Raw genomic sequence first — 17,875 nt, forward strand, 5'->3', positions numbered from 1 at the left:
CTCTGATGTTCCTGTTCTCTATCAGAGCTTTCTTTCTTTTTAAAACAATTTGTTTTGAGCCAGCTTCTCAATCAGTAACCCGGTCTAGCCTAGAACGAACCAAGTAGCCTAGGCTGGCCTCAAATTCAGAGCAATCCTCCTGCCTTAGCCTCTTCAGTGCTGGGATACAGGAATGTTTTAAGATTTCCCATGTTTCGGAATAAAGTCACAATCCTTAGTGTGATTCTTAATCCAATTCCAACTCTTTCCAAAGTTATTTCCATTTCTGCATTCTCTTTCTCTCTCTCTCTCTCTGTGTCTCTGTGTCTCCCTGTCTCTCTCTCTCCTTCCCTTTCCCATTTCGTTTTGAGAGAAAGTCTACCTAAGTAGTTCAGGCTGATCTTGAACCCTCAGTTCTCCTGCTTCAGCATCCAGAGTGCTGGATAACAGGAGTGCACCTCCACACACGGCCTGCATTCTTTATCAGCAAAATGTATGTCAGATAAAGACCCAGCCCAAATGTCCTCCTTTCCTAGACCATGATCAAAATGAGTCTTTATACTCATAGTGTACATATTTCAAACTATTAGAGCCACTACCATCCTATTCAATTGTAATGCTGTCTTTATTTCCTAAGAAGTACTCTAAGCTCCAGCAATGTGTATAAGTTACTTGTTGCTACAAAACAAAAGGCAAGATTTAGTGGCTTTAGATATCAAACTCTTATTATCTTATCATTGCACTGGGTCAGGAATTCAGGCGTGGCTTACACCGGGCCAGTTCTAGCTCTGAGTGGCTTATGGGCTGTGGTCAAGGTGTTTGCTACAGGTTTGCTGCAATCTGCATCCAAAGTAGCTCCCTCACATGCATGAAGTCAATTGCTGGCAAGAGATTTCAGATGTTGCCATGTAAACTCTTGCTATATGTTATATGGCAGCTGGTTTCTCCCAGAGAGGCTGATCCAAGCTGAAGGAGAAACTCAAAAGGCCTTTTAGAACCTAGTATTAGAGATAAAAAGAAAAATCAAATCACTAATACCATGTTCTGTTAGAAGTAACCCCACTAAGCCTACATTCAGGAAAGTTTAACCCACACTGAAGGGAAAAGGAATTGAAAGTTGGATTTGAAGACATATAAAACCACCACACCTGGGTTGTCATATGTCTTTGTTCTCAGCAACTAGCTGTGTCTACCACATGGTAGATGCCCATGGACATTCCAAATGAAATGGCTAATAAACAGGACAATAATAACAAAGGTAGAGAATGGGTGGTTTGTGGGGCTCTACACATGCAGAATGATGGCGATGAAGATTGGTGAGAAATTCTGACATACGAATTTACAGGACTTTGAGTGACTAAGAAGGGTTGGGAATGGGCTTGCAAATTTCCTGCAAAATGGGGGATGCCGTCAACTCTCAGTATCAAGAGTGCACATTGAAAGCATGGGGAAATGTTTACCCCATCCTTTGTATTAAGATGGCTCGGGCAACGTGGACTTGGAGATGGTGGTGATGGCTGAAGGAGGCTTTTGGTACTTCCTCTGCCAGTGTCAGGGTGAGGCGCTACCAAACATGCATCTTAGAATCTGATGTGATTGTTCAATTATATTGCAAAGGGAAGGGCTGGCTCTCGGCAGCAAGAGCCTCACTATGTCATCTCTCTTATGCCAAGTGTCTTATTTATACATGGGGAGGCTCTACTGTCTGTTTTCCTGGGGGTTTTGACCTAAAGTATTAATGTTAGATTGACACCGTTACACATTCGAAGGAGATTCCTATACATCCTTGTGAAGTGTGGGAGACAGTTAGGCAGCATCATTTCAAATACTAGGATTCCAGTTTTCATTTTTGAAGCACTCAGTTTCCCAGGGCTCAGACTTAATTGGCACGGCCGCCAGTTGACCATTAGAACAACTCTACATACACAGTCACAAGCTGCTCCAGAATTCTTAATCTTTTTGTTCTTCGAAAGGCTGGGGGAGGAGGACAAATATCGGCAGAGTCTTGGTCGGGGAGATGGTTTAGTGAGTTAAACGAAAGCACATGCTATGCAGGCCTGAGGACCCAAGTTTGAATCCCCAGAACAGGTGTAAAAGTTGGCCACACAGCAGGAGCATTTCTACTGGGGGATGGGAGGTGGAGACCCCCAAAATGTTCAGAAGCTAGAGGAGCAGCTAGCCTGGCCTATGCAGTGGGAAAATGAACAAAAAGAGAGACCTTGGATCAAACAAGATGGAAGGCGTAGCCTGACACCTGAGGGCATGGGACCTCCATGTGGAGTGAATGCCTGCATAAAAATGCACGAATGTGTGAGCTTGTGCGTGCACACCCTCTATACATCACAAACCACACACACACACACACACACACACACACACACACACACACACACATACATGCATGCAGGCACGCACTTATGCACACCAGTCAACATTAAGCAAAGGTTAGTTTGATATAGGCACTAATAAGCTTTTTTGTTTCCCTGGGAATTGGAAGACCCAGGGCTGTACACTAAATAGTGCATAGTATAGAATATAGAAGGTAAATTTCTCTAGAACTCCATTCAGTTCCAGTTACGCTCAGACTCTGCCATTTTTGCAAACTCTTTATTTACTCAGAAGTGAAATAACCATGGAACTAATTTTAAAAAGAAATTAAACAATTCTTTGTTCATTTTGCATTTCTGTACATTTAGAAGTGATTAGTTGTTCCTTCATTACTGGCAGGATTAAATCCAATATTTGCCAGTATAATTTATTTTAAAAGACCTTTTGTCCTTCCGGAAGTATTTTTAAAACTTAATAGTCAAATGGAAACTTTGGATGAGAAAGCTTCGTTATTTCTTACGTGTTGATTCTTCCACTTCTGATCAATTAGTACTGACTGCAGTAGATTTTGGGTGAGACTTGGAAAACTAATTCAGGGTAACATCTAGCCTTTTAAATTAGGGTGTCAAACCTGGGCTACCTGCACTCCATTGTAAAGTAGGCTCTACAAGGGCAGGGCCTTTGGGGAGCTGCGGGCAGGATCTGAGCGGTTAAATCTAGCCCAGTGCAAGCCCTCCAACACTGGAGTAGCCAAGCATTCATTTAAGGTCCAGTGCGGGGCTAAGGCGAGCGAGCAGGCGGCGGGGCAAAGCTTCCCGCTCCGGGCCCTTCCTGCGGAGGAAGGAGCTGGGCGCGAGGAGTGGGATCCCGGCCCACTTCCTGTCCGGCTGCACGGGCGCCGCCTCCTCCCGGAGCCGGAGGACAGGGCTTCCAATCCCGCGCCCCAGCGACGGTCACCCCTGGGTCCCCCGGGTGAAACCGCAACCGGGGCACGGAGCGAGGGTTAAAGGGTCCAGGCTCGCTCAGGAGGCGTGGTCCGTGGCGCTCGCTCCTGGGGTTTGGGGGCGGGACCGGCGGAGGACGGGGGCGTGGTCGGAGCGCGCGCCTTGGCGGCCGAGGGGCGGGGTGGACGGAGGAAGGAGGCGTGGCCAGAGGCCCGCGCCTGTGCGGCCGCGGCGGGGAGCGGGCTGTGGCCAGGGGCGGTTCCGGGCGGCAGGCCGGGGGCGGGGCGGTCGGAGGAAGGGGGCGGGGCCCGAAGTTGTTCCGCGCTGGGCAGCGGGGCTGGCTGGCGGACCGGGCCGGGCCGGAGAAGTTTTCACTGCGGCTGCTGAGCGAGGGTGCGGGGCCCGGCAGGCAGTGCACGCCCGCTGCCATGGCTTTCCGTAGGAGGACGAAAAGTTACCCGCTCTTCAGCCAGGAGTTCGTCATCCACAACCATGCAGACATCGGCTTCTGCTTGGTGCTCTGCGTCCTCATCGGGCTTATGTTCGAGGTGAGTAGAGCGGGGAGGGCTGCTGCAAGGGACAGGCGGTCCCATCTCCCGTGCACCGCGGTGAAGACAGGGATTCCCTGACCTCATCTGGGCTAGAACGCGCCTGGCTGTCCCGCACGTTATCTGCACCTCTGGCTTTGTGCACCGTATTCACCCTGGCCTGGACCTAGGACAGTACAGACAGCACCCCTAGCTCCTGGCTGTGCGGGCCGTGCCATGCTCTGTCGCCCCCTTGGGCACCCACCGTACCCTGCAACTCTCTTTCTACATCTCTGAAGCCCATGTCTGGCCTCGAACCAATTGCAGCGCTGCCTTCTTGGCCCCAGGATTGGGGTTTCCTTTCTGGCGTTCTGGTGCCAAGCTGGGAGACTCCCAGACCCGCAGTAATTGCACAATACCCCCTCCTCCCAAGTGGGGGCTGCCTGATCTTCTAGGTTCTTCCAGTGGGAGGGACCCTAACCCTTCTCCACCTCTCCTGTGGCTTTCTGGGCGTTTTTCACCCTAATCTCTGGAACTTGCTCCAGGTGTTCACGTGTGGCCCTGGCTCGATCCCAGGAGGGACCTTCTACAACCAACCTCTCTTTAAATATGACCTAAAGGGTTAGTTTTAAGATATCCTTTGGCACTTCGATCTGTCCCTGTAGGTCGATGTGTGAATTAGACCCAGAACCTCATCCCCTTTGCAGGATCGAAGAAAGTAGCAGGGATACCCTCTGCTTTTAGGTGAAAGGTGATTCTCTTGTAGCTGCAGGCGTGTGGGGTGGGAACAGAGACTAAGATCCTGAATTCAGCAGTGTGCTGCTGTAGGCCTCAGAGAACTGTCTGTGTAAACCAAGGAGTCAGAATCCAAGGGGCTGATGGTCGTTACTGCAGAGTGAGAAAAACGATGATATTGAAAGGTAGACTGGCGGACACTGAGTATGGACTTGCTGTGGTAGATATATCTTGTCTCAAGAGCGCCGTATGTGACGTGATACACTCCCTCACACTCTCCGTAGTCTCCTGCCCTCCCTTCTGGGTAAGGTGGCTGATGCATTCTGGGGGATATGAGAAGCTGTACCATTTAAAAGTTGACTGACCATCCCTGCAGCTACCGGTGTCTCCCCTCTGTTGCTGACACAGGTCCTATTTGGCTGATGAACCTGGACACATTCTAGTGGTGGCCAGATCTGGGCTGGATGCATGCCCTTGGCCAGGCTGTAGGGTTTGCAGGAGAGAAGCTGTGCCTGGAGTCCACACTCCTGGTAATGCTGTTAGTTCACTGTCTTGCCTAGCCTCCCCTCATGTTTCCTGAGGTTCTGGAGAAGAATGTTTCATTGAAGACTGACGGCAGTCTCAGTTTCCCCATCATCGAAGAAGCCGTTGAAGTCTGTCTTCCTTACAGTGATTGTAAAGCTTGAGGCCGAGATTATATTAGCAACAAAAGTCATGCCTCCCTACCGATGAGAGACTCTGTTTCTTGCTCCTGGACCCTTGTTATCATTTAACGTAATGGTTTAATGAGAAGGCAGGGGACCTGACCTGCTTAGCGTTGGCCTTATGTCTATTTGTTGTCCTCCATTCGAAGAGGCTTCTCAGGGCCACGCTCCAGTTCTTGGACGGTAGGGCTGGAATGACACAAGTGTCAATCATAAACCGCATAGCCATGTGCTCCGCAGCTGGCCACGGTCTCTGGCTTAGCCCGTGGCTCTCGGCTATCTCTAGCGTTTGTTAAGATGTTTTGGCTTTACCTGCCTTAGTGTTGTGCAAAAAAGAGACGCCTAGGGTTTGTACTCCTACCTCCTTTCTTCCCTATCTCTAGCCTCGAGGAAAGTCTTTTGCATTGGGTCTATGGAACCAAGTGCAGAAACTGTCATTCCTAGTATCCGATGGAATAGAAAGGACCAAGGTGAGGAGAAAAAAAAGCCATTTTCCTTTGGAAAGGCCTTAGGGTTGTAGAACAGACTTGGAGATGCCGGTCTTTCCACTGTCCCCGTCTTTTTCTGTACTACTTCAGCCCTTCGGGACTCACGGGACAGACGTTTCTTTCTGAAGATGCTTTGAAGACTCACCAGTCTGAGCTGGTTTAGGAGGAAGGGGGCTTTCCCCTATACCTCCTCTATCAAAGATTCCTGATCTGTGTGTGCTGACTTTGTAATAGGTTTTCTCCATCTCTTCCCACCTACTGCCTGGAAAGAGATTGTGTCTGTCTGTGTGTGTGTGTGTGAGCACGCTCATGCTGTGCACGCACACGTGTGGGCTTGCATGTGTGTGATCAGTTATCTTAGAACTCTGCTATCATTACTAAGTGAGAACAGAAACATCCTGGAAAGTAGGGGGTGGGGAGACACCTCAAAACCTAGCATAGGATGAACTGACTATTTCTGGGATCTTTCCAGGGGTGGTGGTGGTGGTGGTAGTAGTGGTGGTGGTGGTGGTGGTGGTGGTGGTGGTGGTGGTGTGTGTGTGTGTGTGTGTGTGTGTTTATAGGTAGACATGTAGTAGGAAGGTTTCTCTAGAAGTGAGGACAGAAGGAGCTGTAGGGGACCAGGGAGAAAAGTCATTAGGCCCCTGGGTTTATATCTTGGACCAGGCTAGGGTTCCTTCATTTGGGAAGTTGAACCAGGAATTGTAATTCTTTGAATAGAAAGTGATTTTTGTGATCACCCGCCTCCCTAAAGTCCCCTGCCTAGTCTCTGCTGTTTCCTCTACCTCCTCCCCACACCCTGGCAAGCCACGGACTTCACATCCACGTCCACCCTCCCTTGCTAGTCACCTCTGCAGCACTCAGGGGTTTTGATTTCCCTCTCAGGATCCCCAGGGCTTCGGTTCTGTCTTTAGGGAGATGTTGACGCCAAATTCCTTCCCTTGGGATCACTTCCTTTTGGGAACACATGAAAGGCTGTCTGGCCCGTGTTCCCCCAAGCCACACTCAGACGCACTTTTAGTTTAGTTTGGGGTTATCTTATTTCCAAGGCAGAGACAGCTTCCTCCCCAGCCCAGGTTTCGTCCCATCTTATGTCTGTTTGGAATAGAGTTGTTGTGTGCCGACACTGCACTTGGCTAAAAAATGTCAGGAATGTGGAACTTTATTCCCCCCTCCTTCCTTTCCAGCTTTCTCTTTCTTCACTCTGCTTCGGGGAGAGGTGGTGCTACAGCCAGTCTGGACTTTCTTAGGTGGAGTGTGGTTCTTCAGGGTGCCGGGTGGCCAGTTGGGATGTGGGTAGAAGTCAGATTTGAAAGTGGCCACCCGCTCCCCTTCCCTTCGCTTCCAGTGCCTGGTGCCACGTTTCCAACCGAAGCAGGCAGGGGAAGAGGAAAAGTCTTTCATTAGCGAGTGGAGAATGAGGAATAGGGGGCGCCCGGAGGAGAGGAAGCCCTTTCTGTACCACCTTTAAAATGTCATCTCAAGACAGAAACTAGTTTCTTCCTCGGTGTCTGCAGCTGCAGGGAAATGGTCCTGAGGGTCATTTGTAAGTTTCGTGTTTGGTTTCTGTACAGGCCATGATGAGGGTGTAAGGGTTTAGGACCCAGAGGAGTTTGGGGACAGTAGCTGGTTTGGGCTTTTGAACTTCTTTCTGAGGCAGCTGTGGAAGGTAGCTCCACCCCCCCCCCCACCCCCGCCCCAGGAACTACTTTCTTCCCTGTTCCTGACCCCATGGCAGACTTGTCAGGAAGAAATATTTGCAGCACATACAATGGCAGCCCATGGCAGGTGTCCTAAATGTTTGGACTGGGGTGGGATGGGGATTGAGGGGTCTGTGGCACCAGTTCATACTCAGGGACGTACCTATGGGTGTCATAGCCTGCCACCAGACACCCAGTCCTGTTTCTTGAGGTTGGGTGAAAAGATAAGTTACGCATTGTGAAAAGATTCTTCTATTGTGTTACTAGAAGCGAGTAAGTGGCACCTAGGAACACCTGTGGATGTCAGTCGGTATTTTGTTTTTTTGGTTTTTTGTTTTGTTTTGTTTTGTTTGATAACTTCTAATGCACTTTCTTTGAGGATGTTACTTTGTCAGTTTTTATAATTCCTGACTTTTTGCTTCTCCTCTGGAAGCTTGAGACACAGGCTGCTGGGGATGCTAGAGGCCTCCAGCAGGAGTCCCTCATTCTCACGGGCGCCTTGTGTGGTTGAATTTCTGCATGTGGCGCTCAGTGATTTGAGCCACAGAACAGAAGCTGGCTGTTTGAGTTTCTCTCAATCAGGATTTTGGTTTAACCCTGGCCTGTGGGAAGAAAGGGCATATTCATTATCCTTTCCTTGGCAAAGTGAAGGATAGTATTGGTCAGCTGGTGAAATTTTGACTTCAAGTGCAAGATGAAGACCAGTGTTAAAAGACCCCCTCCTCCAGCACAGGAGTACTTCAATGATGCTCTCAACAGTCACGTTGATCACCATTGGCTCTGCCTTCGTTATTGGGTCCGAGGGTCTGCTTCTGTCCCCAGACCTTTCGTTGAGGGCCCTGGCTGTATTGTCATTTTAGGGATGACATATTTTGAGAAGGATACCTTTTTCCCAAATTCTCTCCCGCACTGGGGCCATCTCCCATCCCAATGACTGTCCCTGACTCCTAATCCCCCTTTCCCCAAAGAATCCCTGTGCTGTGACTGTGCCATCCACAACACGTTTTCTCTCGGGCATTTGTCTTATTGGGAACACAGAGTGTGGGTACCAGAGGGCCTCGGCGCGGCCAGTGTCAGCTCCGGAGCAGTAAAGACTATAGGGAAGCCGCCCTGGGAGCTAAATGGATGTCACTTCTGTTCTCTCTGTCTCTGTCTGAACCCTCAGTGGCTTATTTCTCAGAGGCACTCTCCAGGCTGGTCACAGCAGAGCGACTTAGTCCCCGACTGTTTGTGGAATAACATGTGTTGCTATGGTGAAAGCTTCCCCCTGGCAGGCATGAACTCCTTTTTTTTTTTTTTTTTTTTTTGATCTGCTTCGTCGTCCTCCTCCTCCTCCTCCTCCTCGTCGTGGGCAGGGGCCCAGAAATCATTCCGTGGCGTAGCTGATGTACCTCTCATTCCCAGCCTGATAAGTGATGAAGCCACAGGTCCGATAAGAGCGGATTAGAATTCCCACACGACAGAAACGCTTTCTAATCGGTCACCGTGCTATTAGCTGGCTTGGGAAACTCTACTACTGATGCTATCGGTCTCTTAACCTTCTTATCCAATGCTGTGTATCTGGTATCCATTGGTACCTAATGGTTAAAGAGAGGAGGGGTGGAGGACAAAGAAAACAGCAGAACTACAGACAGGGCTCCTGAACAGCTCTCCTTATTTCATGGGCAGGCCATTATCCTCCAACTACTCAGTTACTTTGCCCCGATTTGCCTCTGGTATCTCAGATGTCCCGCTGTCGAGGAGAACCAAACCCAGCTTAGGCACAGCTGGTCGTGTTCTGAACTAACCGTGTGGTTTCAAGAGCTTTGCAAGGGGTTCTTCTGGATGGTGTACGTTCACATGGCTTTTCCTGCTTTTGAACAGAGGAAAGGGAGCCAGATCGTGAGTTGAGGGTACCAAGGCCTCCGGGACCCCTGGTGAGGTTGTCGGAGCCCCGGGGTTGTGAGGAGGGCTGCCACGTTGCCTCCTGATGTCTTCTTTCATTTGTCTGGAGGGACTGACAGCATTTTGCATCTGTGAAATGTTTTACTGGCCTCACCCTGTAATTGGGATGGTTTATGGGGGTTGTCGTAGTCAGCCAGAGCCTGGCTTCTAGAGGAGGGATTTGGCCAGTGACCATCCATCCACTGTAAGTGAGAGTCAGAGCCAAAATAAGAATTCAGCAATGCCTGGCTCACATTTAGGACTCAGCTCTGATGCCTTCAGGAATGGGGGGCGTCCGTGGAATGTAGCCACGGGCGGCTTTGTTTTCCTTTTGTCTGAATGGATCTGTTTGTTACCTAGAAGTACTAACGTCTGTGGGCCGCTCCACTTGGAAGCCTTCCTGCCTAGAATGATCACTGAAATTCCCGTCCCCCTCGAGGAGACTATAGAGAGTGACCCAAATGTGCGTGTCTGTCGTGTGTGAACACCGAGGAGCGGACGAGAGCTTTACCCAGCACTGGAGTCCCTGCCTGCCATTATCCAACATCTGTGTGAGATAAGGGCTTTCTGGCTGTCGTTTGCTCACTGACCTTATCATCGAGCTAATATTGTGGTCATAGCTCAAGGGCACATCTATTTTATGAGTTTCTATTTTATGAGTTCATGACCTGAGAGTGCAACCTAAGAAATTATCTACTGTTTACAGAAAAGAAAAATAAGCCCCACCCCCCCAAGAGGTTGAGAGATTTGCCCCAGACAATTCAAGTCAATGTTTCACAAACCTGGAGCCACACCCAATCTGTCTCTGGTGCATCTTCTGTGTCTCTACCCTGAACTCTAGACTTTGTCTTGGAACGCCAGCCTATGTGTGAAGTCTTGAAAGTGATATATGATGCTGAGGAGCGCCGGACTCATTCATTTGTCAAATACTTATTAAATGGCAGAGTACCTGTGATGTGCTTGTGTGTGCTCAGGGAATGCAGAGATGAAGAAGGTCAGGGTTCAGTCCTCAAAAAGGTCACAGTGTGGCTAATACACTAAACTAGCCGTAGTGGTACAGGCCAGTGAGCCCAGCTACTTAGGAGGCCGAGTCCAGAATATTAAGAGTTTAAAGCTAGCCTGGGCAGCACAGTGAGATACTACCTTAAAAAGCAAAACGTGGGCAGTGCTATAGCTTATTAGTGAAATGCTTGCCTAGCATGTGCAAAGCCCTAAATGCGAACTCGTGTACCACAGAGGAAAAAGAAAGAAAGTAAGCTATGGTTATGACTCTAGGCCTTCAGCTTGGTACGTGTGACAGGTGCAGCCTTACACCCTTGGGCTCAACCTCAAGCCACTGTGCTTGGTGGCAGAGCATTTATTAAGAGCTAGCACCCTGGCCATGGGTATCAGGGTCTAGAGGAAAAGAGGGAGATCTTGCCAGGCACATCTGGCACTCATAATCTGTTATTACTTTGAGGCAGGTCATAGGGGCTAATATCAGAAATCCCATAGGGTTGGGGGCTTCAGACAGCAGCAATTCTTTATCACTGTCTTAAAGTCTGAATAAATCCAAGACTAAGGCCCTGGCAGACCTTGTTTTGGCGGGTGTGTGTGTGTGTGTGTGTGTGTGTGTGTGTGTGTCCGTCTCCTGGCTTGTAGTGGCATATCTACATCTTCACACAGCAAAGAGAAGGGAAGGAAGGAAGGAAGGACAGAAAGGGGTGCTTGATCTCTAGGGGTCTCTTTATTAAGGGCACTAAGCCCATTCATGAGGGCTTTGTAATTGTGATTAATTATCCCCCAAAGTCCTACCTCTAATGCCATCACACCGGGGATAGGTTTTTCAGCCTAGGAATTTTTGGTGGCCAGCATCAAAAGTTCTATCCATAACAGACTGTATGGGGGGTGGGGAAGGGGTGTCCGTGTGAGCGCCTGTGTCTGCATGAGTGTGAAGGCCAGAAGTCAACCTCAGTGTCTTCCTCTATTACTCTCTACCTTAATTTTTGAGTCAGGGTCTCTCACTGAACCCACAGCTTAATGATCTGGCTAGCCTCGCTGGCCAGAGAGCTCCAGGATCCACTCGTTACAGTTACAGACAACTTGCTTCCAGACCAGCTTTGATGTGGGTGCTGAAGATCCAAATGTGGGTCCTCAACCTTGTGTAGCATGGGGGTTACCGACTGACTTATCACCCTGACCTGTCATATGGTATCTTGAAGATTTTTGTTTCCAGGAATGAGGCTTTGCACATGCTAGGCAAATGTTCGACCACTGAGCTACATCCCCTACTCTTGGATTTTGTTGGGTTTTCGTTGTTGTTGTTTTGTTTTTTGTTTGTTTTTTGTTTTTTTGGAGAGAGCATCTCCCTCTGTAGACTTGGCTGGCTTGGAACTTGCTATATAGAGAGCAGGTTGGCCTCCAGCTCATAGAGATCTACCTGCCTCTGCCTCATGCCTGACTCCTTGCTGGGTTTTTGTTGTTGTTTTTGTTTGTTTGTTTGAGGTAAAGTCTCACTAGTAGCGTGTGGTTGGCCTTTTAAACTCAAGGCTGTCCTCCTGTCTCAGCCTGCCAATTACAGAATTACAGGCATAAGCCACCGATATCAGTGGGAACGAACTTTTTAATAGAACTCCTGGATTTTACAGTGACAGAGTATCGCTTAACCAGGCCATTCCTCATCGTCTTTATAAAGACATTCTCTCACAGGAGTAATTCTTCTTTTTCTTCCTCCTCCTTTTTTTTTTTTTTTTTTTTTCCGAAGAACTTTCTTTTTTTTACAGGGAATTCTATGGAGTGGCTCACCCCCAGTGTGAAGATGACTGTGGCTACTAGGGAGGGAGAAAGACATGCCCTCCAGGACAGTGGGTAGATATAGATGGAATTTGTAGTGTTGTCTCCCCACCCCTGCTGACCTCTGCTCCACGAAGGGAGGACCGCTTTAGTTAATCAGCACACTCTGGCTTCTGGTTAGTACCTAGGGCAGGACCGGAATCTTCACCAAGTGGGTGTTGAGTCAGTGAGAGCATGGCTCGTGTTTAAAGGGGCCACGGATAACGTTAAGAGCCGTCTGGGGGCTCTTGGATATCTAGTCCTTGGGAAAATGGGCCTCCCCTCCAGCAATTCTTAGAGTTCCACAGGAAACCCCAAGGTCTGCTCCACAATGCCCAACTTCCGGCTGAGACGAATTCCTTGGAACTTGGAGCCGAGTTAAACTTTTCAGGCCCCATACTTCTAGACTTTAGAGTGTGTTTTCAACTTGTACTTGGTGCTGGATCAACTTTTGACCTCAGTGGGCAAGGGATAACTTGTTTGCATGGCTTCTGTGACTGCTGTGTGAAAAGGAGACGGTGAACTGGGAAAGAATGTTTGATGGCTGATTTATTTATTTCCCTTTTTCATTAGCAGTTTCGTCTTTAGCATGGGCAACATGGCTAGAGAGTTTCCCTCAAGTAAGAATTGGCCGTTACATCCAACATTTGAAATTTTGAAATACTACAATTTGGGGAGTTTCCTCAGGGATGGGTTTGTGGCTAGTGCCTTGTGGAGACGGAAGCCGGGAGGGAGGTGTGTAGTAGAAGCAGTGAGCTGGGGGACACGGATTCTTCCTGTAAATCGCTCTGTGGCCCCTGCAAGACCCTTCTCTTCTCCTGGCTACCTGGCTCGGTGTGGGCTGAGGTGAGTGGGTGGGTGTGGGGTGGCTTGGCTGTCCTATCGCTCAGCCGTGTCTTCATACCATGGGGCCTGTCCAACATGGGCAGAGGCTGAGCACAGGGCCAAAGTTGCCAGGAAGGGAGAGGAAGGGGATTGAAGGAGGAAGCTGCCTTCCTCCGCCCACTCTGATTATGACATTGAGCACAGTTGGGCCTCCGTTAGATTAAGAGCTCCTACTTCTCTTTTTGAGTTCCTTGAGTTGGAAACAGTTTCGCACTGAAGTTTGACATCTAATTACAGTGTAGCAGAACCCAGGAAGGGAAGGAGAAAAATCCATATTAAAAAGGAGTCATAGTCTGACCCCTTAATGTCTTCTCCGAGGTTGACCTGGGAAGAGTACAGAGTATATAGCGTGGTCCCTGCCTGGGCTGCTTGTCCTATGCACTCGGCTCGGCCAGGTCAGGCTTTGTCACCCCAGCTCTCTGAGTGTGGTCCAGGACCTTAGACTTAAAAACTATTTTTCACATTTCATGGTAGTTCGATGTCTCTCTGTGTGTGTGTCTCTGCCCCTCTCTCTGCCTTTTCCTCTGCACCCTGCCCCCACATTGTGCACCCCCCCCCCCAGGCAGTGTTCTATGTTGACCTTCCCACTTTATCTGTCCTCTTCTACCCTGACCCACAGTGGCATGCTTTCTTCCGCACAGTATTGGGAATAAACCCCACATGGCAAGGAGTAGGATTTTTTTTTTTTTTATTGTTTTGAGATAGGATCTCATTCTGGTCCGCACTAGCCTGACACCCACTTCTGAGTGCCAGATTACAGATGTGCACCGCTGTACTCACTGCATCAGTGCTTAATGCTCTTCTAATGGCCGGTTTCAAGTAAGAATTAGCCATTACATCTAACATCTAAAACTTGGAAATACTACAGTTTGAGGGGCCAGTGAGATGGCTTTCTGTGGGGAAAGAGCCCTTGCTAGTGAGCCTGATGATTTAAGGTCAGTCTCTGGAATACATGTGAGTAGAGAATAGTGACTCCTACACCTTGTCTTCTGACTTACACGCACACACACACACACACACACACACACACACACAATAAATAAATGTAATAACAAAATGAAATACTGCATTTTTTATTAACACTGCATTTTTTATTAACCCAAGCTGTTCATGATTGTGCCTACCAAACAACAGCCACTTAATTATCGTCATATTTCACTATTTATAAACTAATTTGAAAAAACAATGAGAAACCCAGTTTTAGATAGAGAATATTTTGTTCACAGAATGTTCTCTTGGATGGTGCTACTTACTACATTGCTCTCTGACTTTGTTTTTTGTTTTCATAGTTACAAGATAGGAAGAGGTCCTTGTGACCTGGCTGTGTAAGGAAACTATTAGAGGCTATAGTTTACAGAGATCAAGGTCACTCCTAGACCTACAGCTGGGCTGCCAGAGTTTGCGGTCTGCTCCAGCCCTGCCATATTGGGTCAGTAATTTAACTCTTGTATGCCTCAGTTTCCTCATCCTTAACATAGTGTTAAGTTATACTAATAGTGTGTCATTGAGATGTCAGGAGTGCTGGAAGTGTTGATATAAACGCAGCACATAAAAGGGGGTTAGATACAGCTCCTTATAAGAGCCTCATACATGCTGCCTGTGCTATTTCATTCAGAAAGGGCTGGATGGTGACTCAGCTGTGTGTAACTCCTCACTGTGGCTGTATCATCCATTTGGAGCACAGCCAAGAAACAGGATGCAGGTCAGAGCTGATGATGGCCCTAAACTCCGAACTCAGCCTGCCCTCCGGGTCCAGTTCACATCTTACCTGGACTTAACCTGAATATGTTTATTGGTTGATATTATGGTAAGGGTTGAATACAGGGTATTGTGGATGCTGGCAAATTCTCTACCACCATGCTAATGCCCTTTCTCAATACAAATGAATTTCACGTTTGCATTTGAGTCTCATCCCCAAGTTCTGAAGAAATAAAGAGCCTAGAATATTTCCCAACCTGTGTACAGGCATAGGTTTTTCTATATCCGCAACATTAGAGTTTGGAACCTAGAAATGGTCCTATTGGAAGTTAGGCTGTCTGGGACAATTCATTTCCAGAGTTCCTGGGAAGCACTAGTTTTATCACATTGAAATAAATAGTAGAACATGTCTGTTGCCTACTTCGTTATCACCCCGAATTGTGAAAGAAACAGTTTTGGTGTTGTATCATGCTGCCTGGGAGATGTATTAATTAAGCACTTTTCACCTACCTGGGCTCTTCTTTACCACCCTCTTTCTCTCTAGCTTTTCCTTCCCCCGTTCGTCAAATACACCCACTCTGTGCAAGGCCCTGAAATCTGAATGGGAAGGCAGCTGACATATTTGTTGACATACCTAGCTTGAGAAAGAAGAGAATGTGGCCTCACCTGTGGCCGTGTTTCCCTGAGTTGCTCGAGTGGATATTATTCCAGGCATGACAATTACAGCTCGCCAGATTGTCATGGATCGCTTGTCATGTCTTTAGCATTCAGCTGTCCGGTAGTCAGGTGCAACTTGTCCAGTGTCACTAGCCTCAGGGAGGTGGTCTGGAGTGAGCTGGTTCTTGTCCCTCATTCTGCAGTGCTGATTGAATGCTCTTGGTCTCAGTCAGGGTTTGTATTGCTGTGGTAAAACACCATGACCAAAAGCAACTTGGGTAGGGAAGGCTTTATTTCATCTTATAGCTAGTAGTCCATCATCTCAGGAAGTCAGGGCAGGAACTCAAGGCAGGAACCTGAAGGCAGGAGCTAATGCAGAGGCCATGGAGGAGGGCTGCTTACTGCTTGCTCCTCATGACTTGCTCGGCCTGCTTTCTTACACATCTCCAGGACCATCATCAGCCCAGGGGGGTGGCAGCACCACAATGAGCTGGGCCCTCCCACAACATCAGTCAAGAAAATACACTGAAGGCTTACCCACAGGCTGCTAGGGGTATTTTCTCAATTGATATTCTTTCTTCTGAAAGGACTCTAGCTTGTGTCAAGTTGACGTAAAACCGGCCAGCACAGTGTTTTTGCAAAACCATTGCTTTTGGGGGCTGAAAGCAGAATGGAAAAGGATATGTTGTATAACCACAAAGACATTACCTTTGTCCCTGGAAGGCAGGCAGATAAGAAGCAAGCAGTCACTTGAGGAGGTGGGGGGGGGTGCTTTCATACTGAGCTACCATATTGGTAATCTGTGTGTAGCACCAAGTAATGATGAGTGCATGGTCATCTACGAGAGAGGATGCTTTGAGAATATGAAGGAAATGTCCCTAATTAAGTAAGGCCAGGAAATAGAGTAGATGTGGAAGGACCTAGGCAGAGGAGCTGTGTGTCCTCATGAAGGGTGGGGCTAGTGTAGAGCCAGAGTACTCAGCCAGTGGGGAATACTGGTTGTTCTGGAGGTAGGATGAAGGGGAACGAAGATTCAGAGGGGGATGTTGTTGAAGTTTTCCTGTGTCCCGCCTGGTCCACAGCCGCTCAGACCCAAGTAAACACACAGAGGCTTATATTAATTAAAACTGCTCCTCCATTAGCTCAAGCCTACCACTGACTAGCTCTTACACTTAAACTCAGCCCGTTTCTGTTAATCTATCTGTTGCCACATGTTCCGTGGCTTTACCTGGGTACCATTACATGCTGCTCCCTGGATGGCGGGCTGGCATCTACTGACTCAACCTTCCTCTCCCCAGCATTCCTTTAGTCTGCTCGCCCCACCTATACTTCCTGCCTGGCTACTGGCCAATCAGTGTTTTATTAAACCAGTGTACAACAGCATTATCCCCCAACAGGGGGAAGGTGGGGAAGGTCACAACTGCCTTGGGGGTCGTGCCCAGAGTTGAGCTCTTATCCTGGAGGTAATCAGGTAAACTTGGAAGAGTTTCCACAAGGACAGTGGTGTGTGTGTGATGAGCTTGCTCTGGGACTGTGGAGAGAGGCATGGAAGGTGGGATTGGACATAGCGCCTGGGCAGGTGGCTGTGGGACTGGTCCATGTGAGAACTCTTTCTGTGTCAGCTTCTGGTGAGGAAGGACGTTGTAAGAAGTAGTAGGGACCCACATAGCTGAGGCCTCTCTGCTATTGAATCTCCCCAGTCTTTTCTGTAGGTGTTATATGATCCAGGCCCTTGTGTCGGGTGGGGTGGGCTCGTGCGGTTGAAACTGTCAGTCACCGCTTGGAGACCGTACTGACAGGGGGTCTTGCGGTTGAACAGGAATGTTGCTTCCCAAACATCCTGTGTCTTTCCCACCTTTGCCCCACACACCCTGCCCCCGCATCTCCTCCTTATCTCCTTTTTTTGATCCTTATTACCACCTGCTTCTCCTTTAATGCCCCCCCCCCCCACTCCCCGACCTCACCAAACACCTCTGCTCAGGACTCTGTCCTGGCTGTCCTCTTAGGGAATTTATTCTTCCTTTAGGCCACTTTCGCTGTTTCTTATTTACCCAGTTAGCCAGGTTTGGACTGAACATCTGCTGTCTACCAAGATATAAAAACATGAATAGAATAGGTGGGGGTGTGACAAGGTTATTGATATCTTATGTATATAAGGTGCAGTGACAGTAGTGAAGGGAGCCCCACTCCAGTCGTTTATATTGAAAAAGAGACGTTTATCTAGGCCTAAAGCATGTTGGCCAGGCAGACTTGTTATGGATAGAGTGGAAAGTGATGGGTATCCAAATTCCCAAAAATGTGTACTTGGATATTTGTTACCATTTAGAAAGGGCCTTGCTTTGAAGTGGAAACTGGCCTTGACCCCGTGACCCTCCTCCCTCAGCCTCCCCACGCTGGGATCACAGGTGTGTGCACCACACCTGGCTTTCAGTGTGTGTGTGTGTGTGTGTGTGTGTGTATGGAAACACTAAGAAAGGGTGTAGTAAAAGATGAGTC

The 17,875-nt window shown here is 48.5% G+C and overlaps 1 protein-coding gene across 1 annotated transcript in view; it reads left to right on the forward strand.

The window, feature by feature from the left end:
- Nucleotides 1-3,600: 3,600 nt before the first annotated feature.
- Tram2 (translocation associated membrane protein 2) overlaps nucleotides 3,601-17,875 on the forward strand; it is an 80,032-nt gene continuing 65,757 nt past the window's right edge. The window contains exon 1 of the mRNA XM_059282306.1: nucleotides 3,601-3,799. Within this exon, the coding sequence (XP_059138289.1) occupies nucleotides 3,680-3,799 (120 nt within the window). The 5' untranslated portion in view covers nucleotides 3,601-3,679. The remainder of the gene's footprint in view (nucleotides 3,800-17,875) is intronic.

The sequence above is a fragment of the Peromyscus eremicus genome, chromosome 16_21, assembly GCF_949786415.1.
Source record: "Peromyscus eremicus chromosome 16_21, PerEre_H2_v1, whole genome shotgun sequence".
Lineage (NCBI taxonomy): Eukaryota > Metazoa > Chordata > Mammalia > Rodentia > Cricetidae > Peromyscus > Peromyscus eremicus.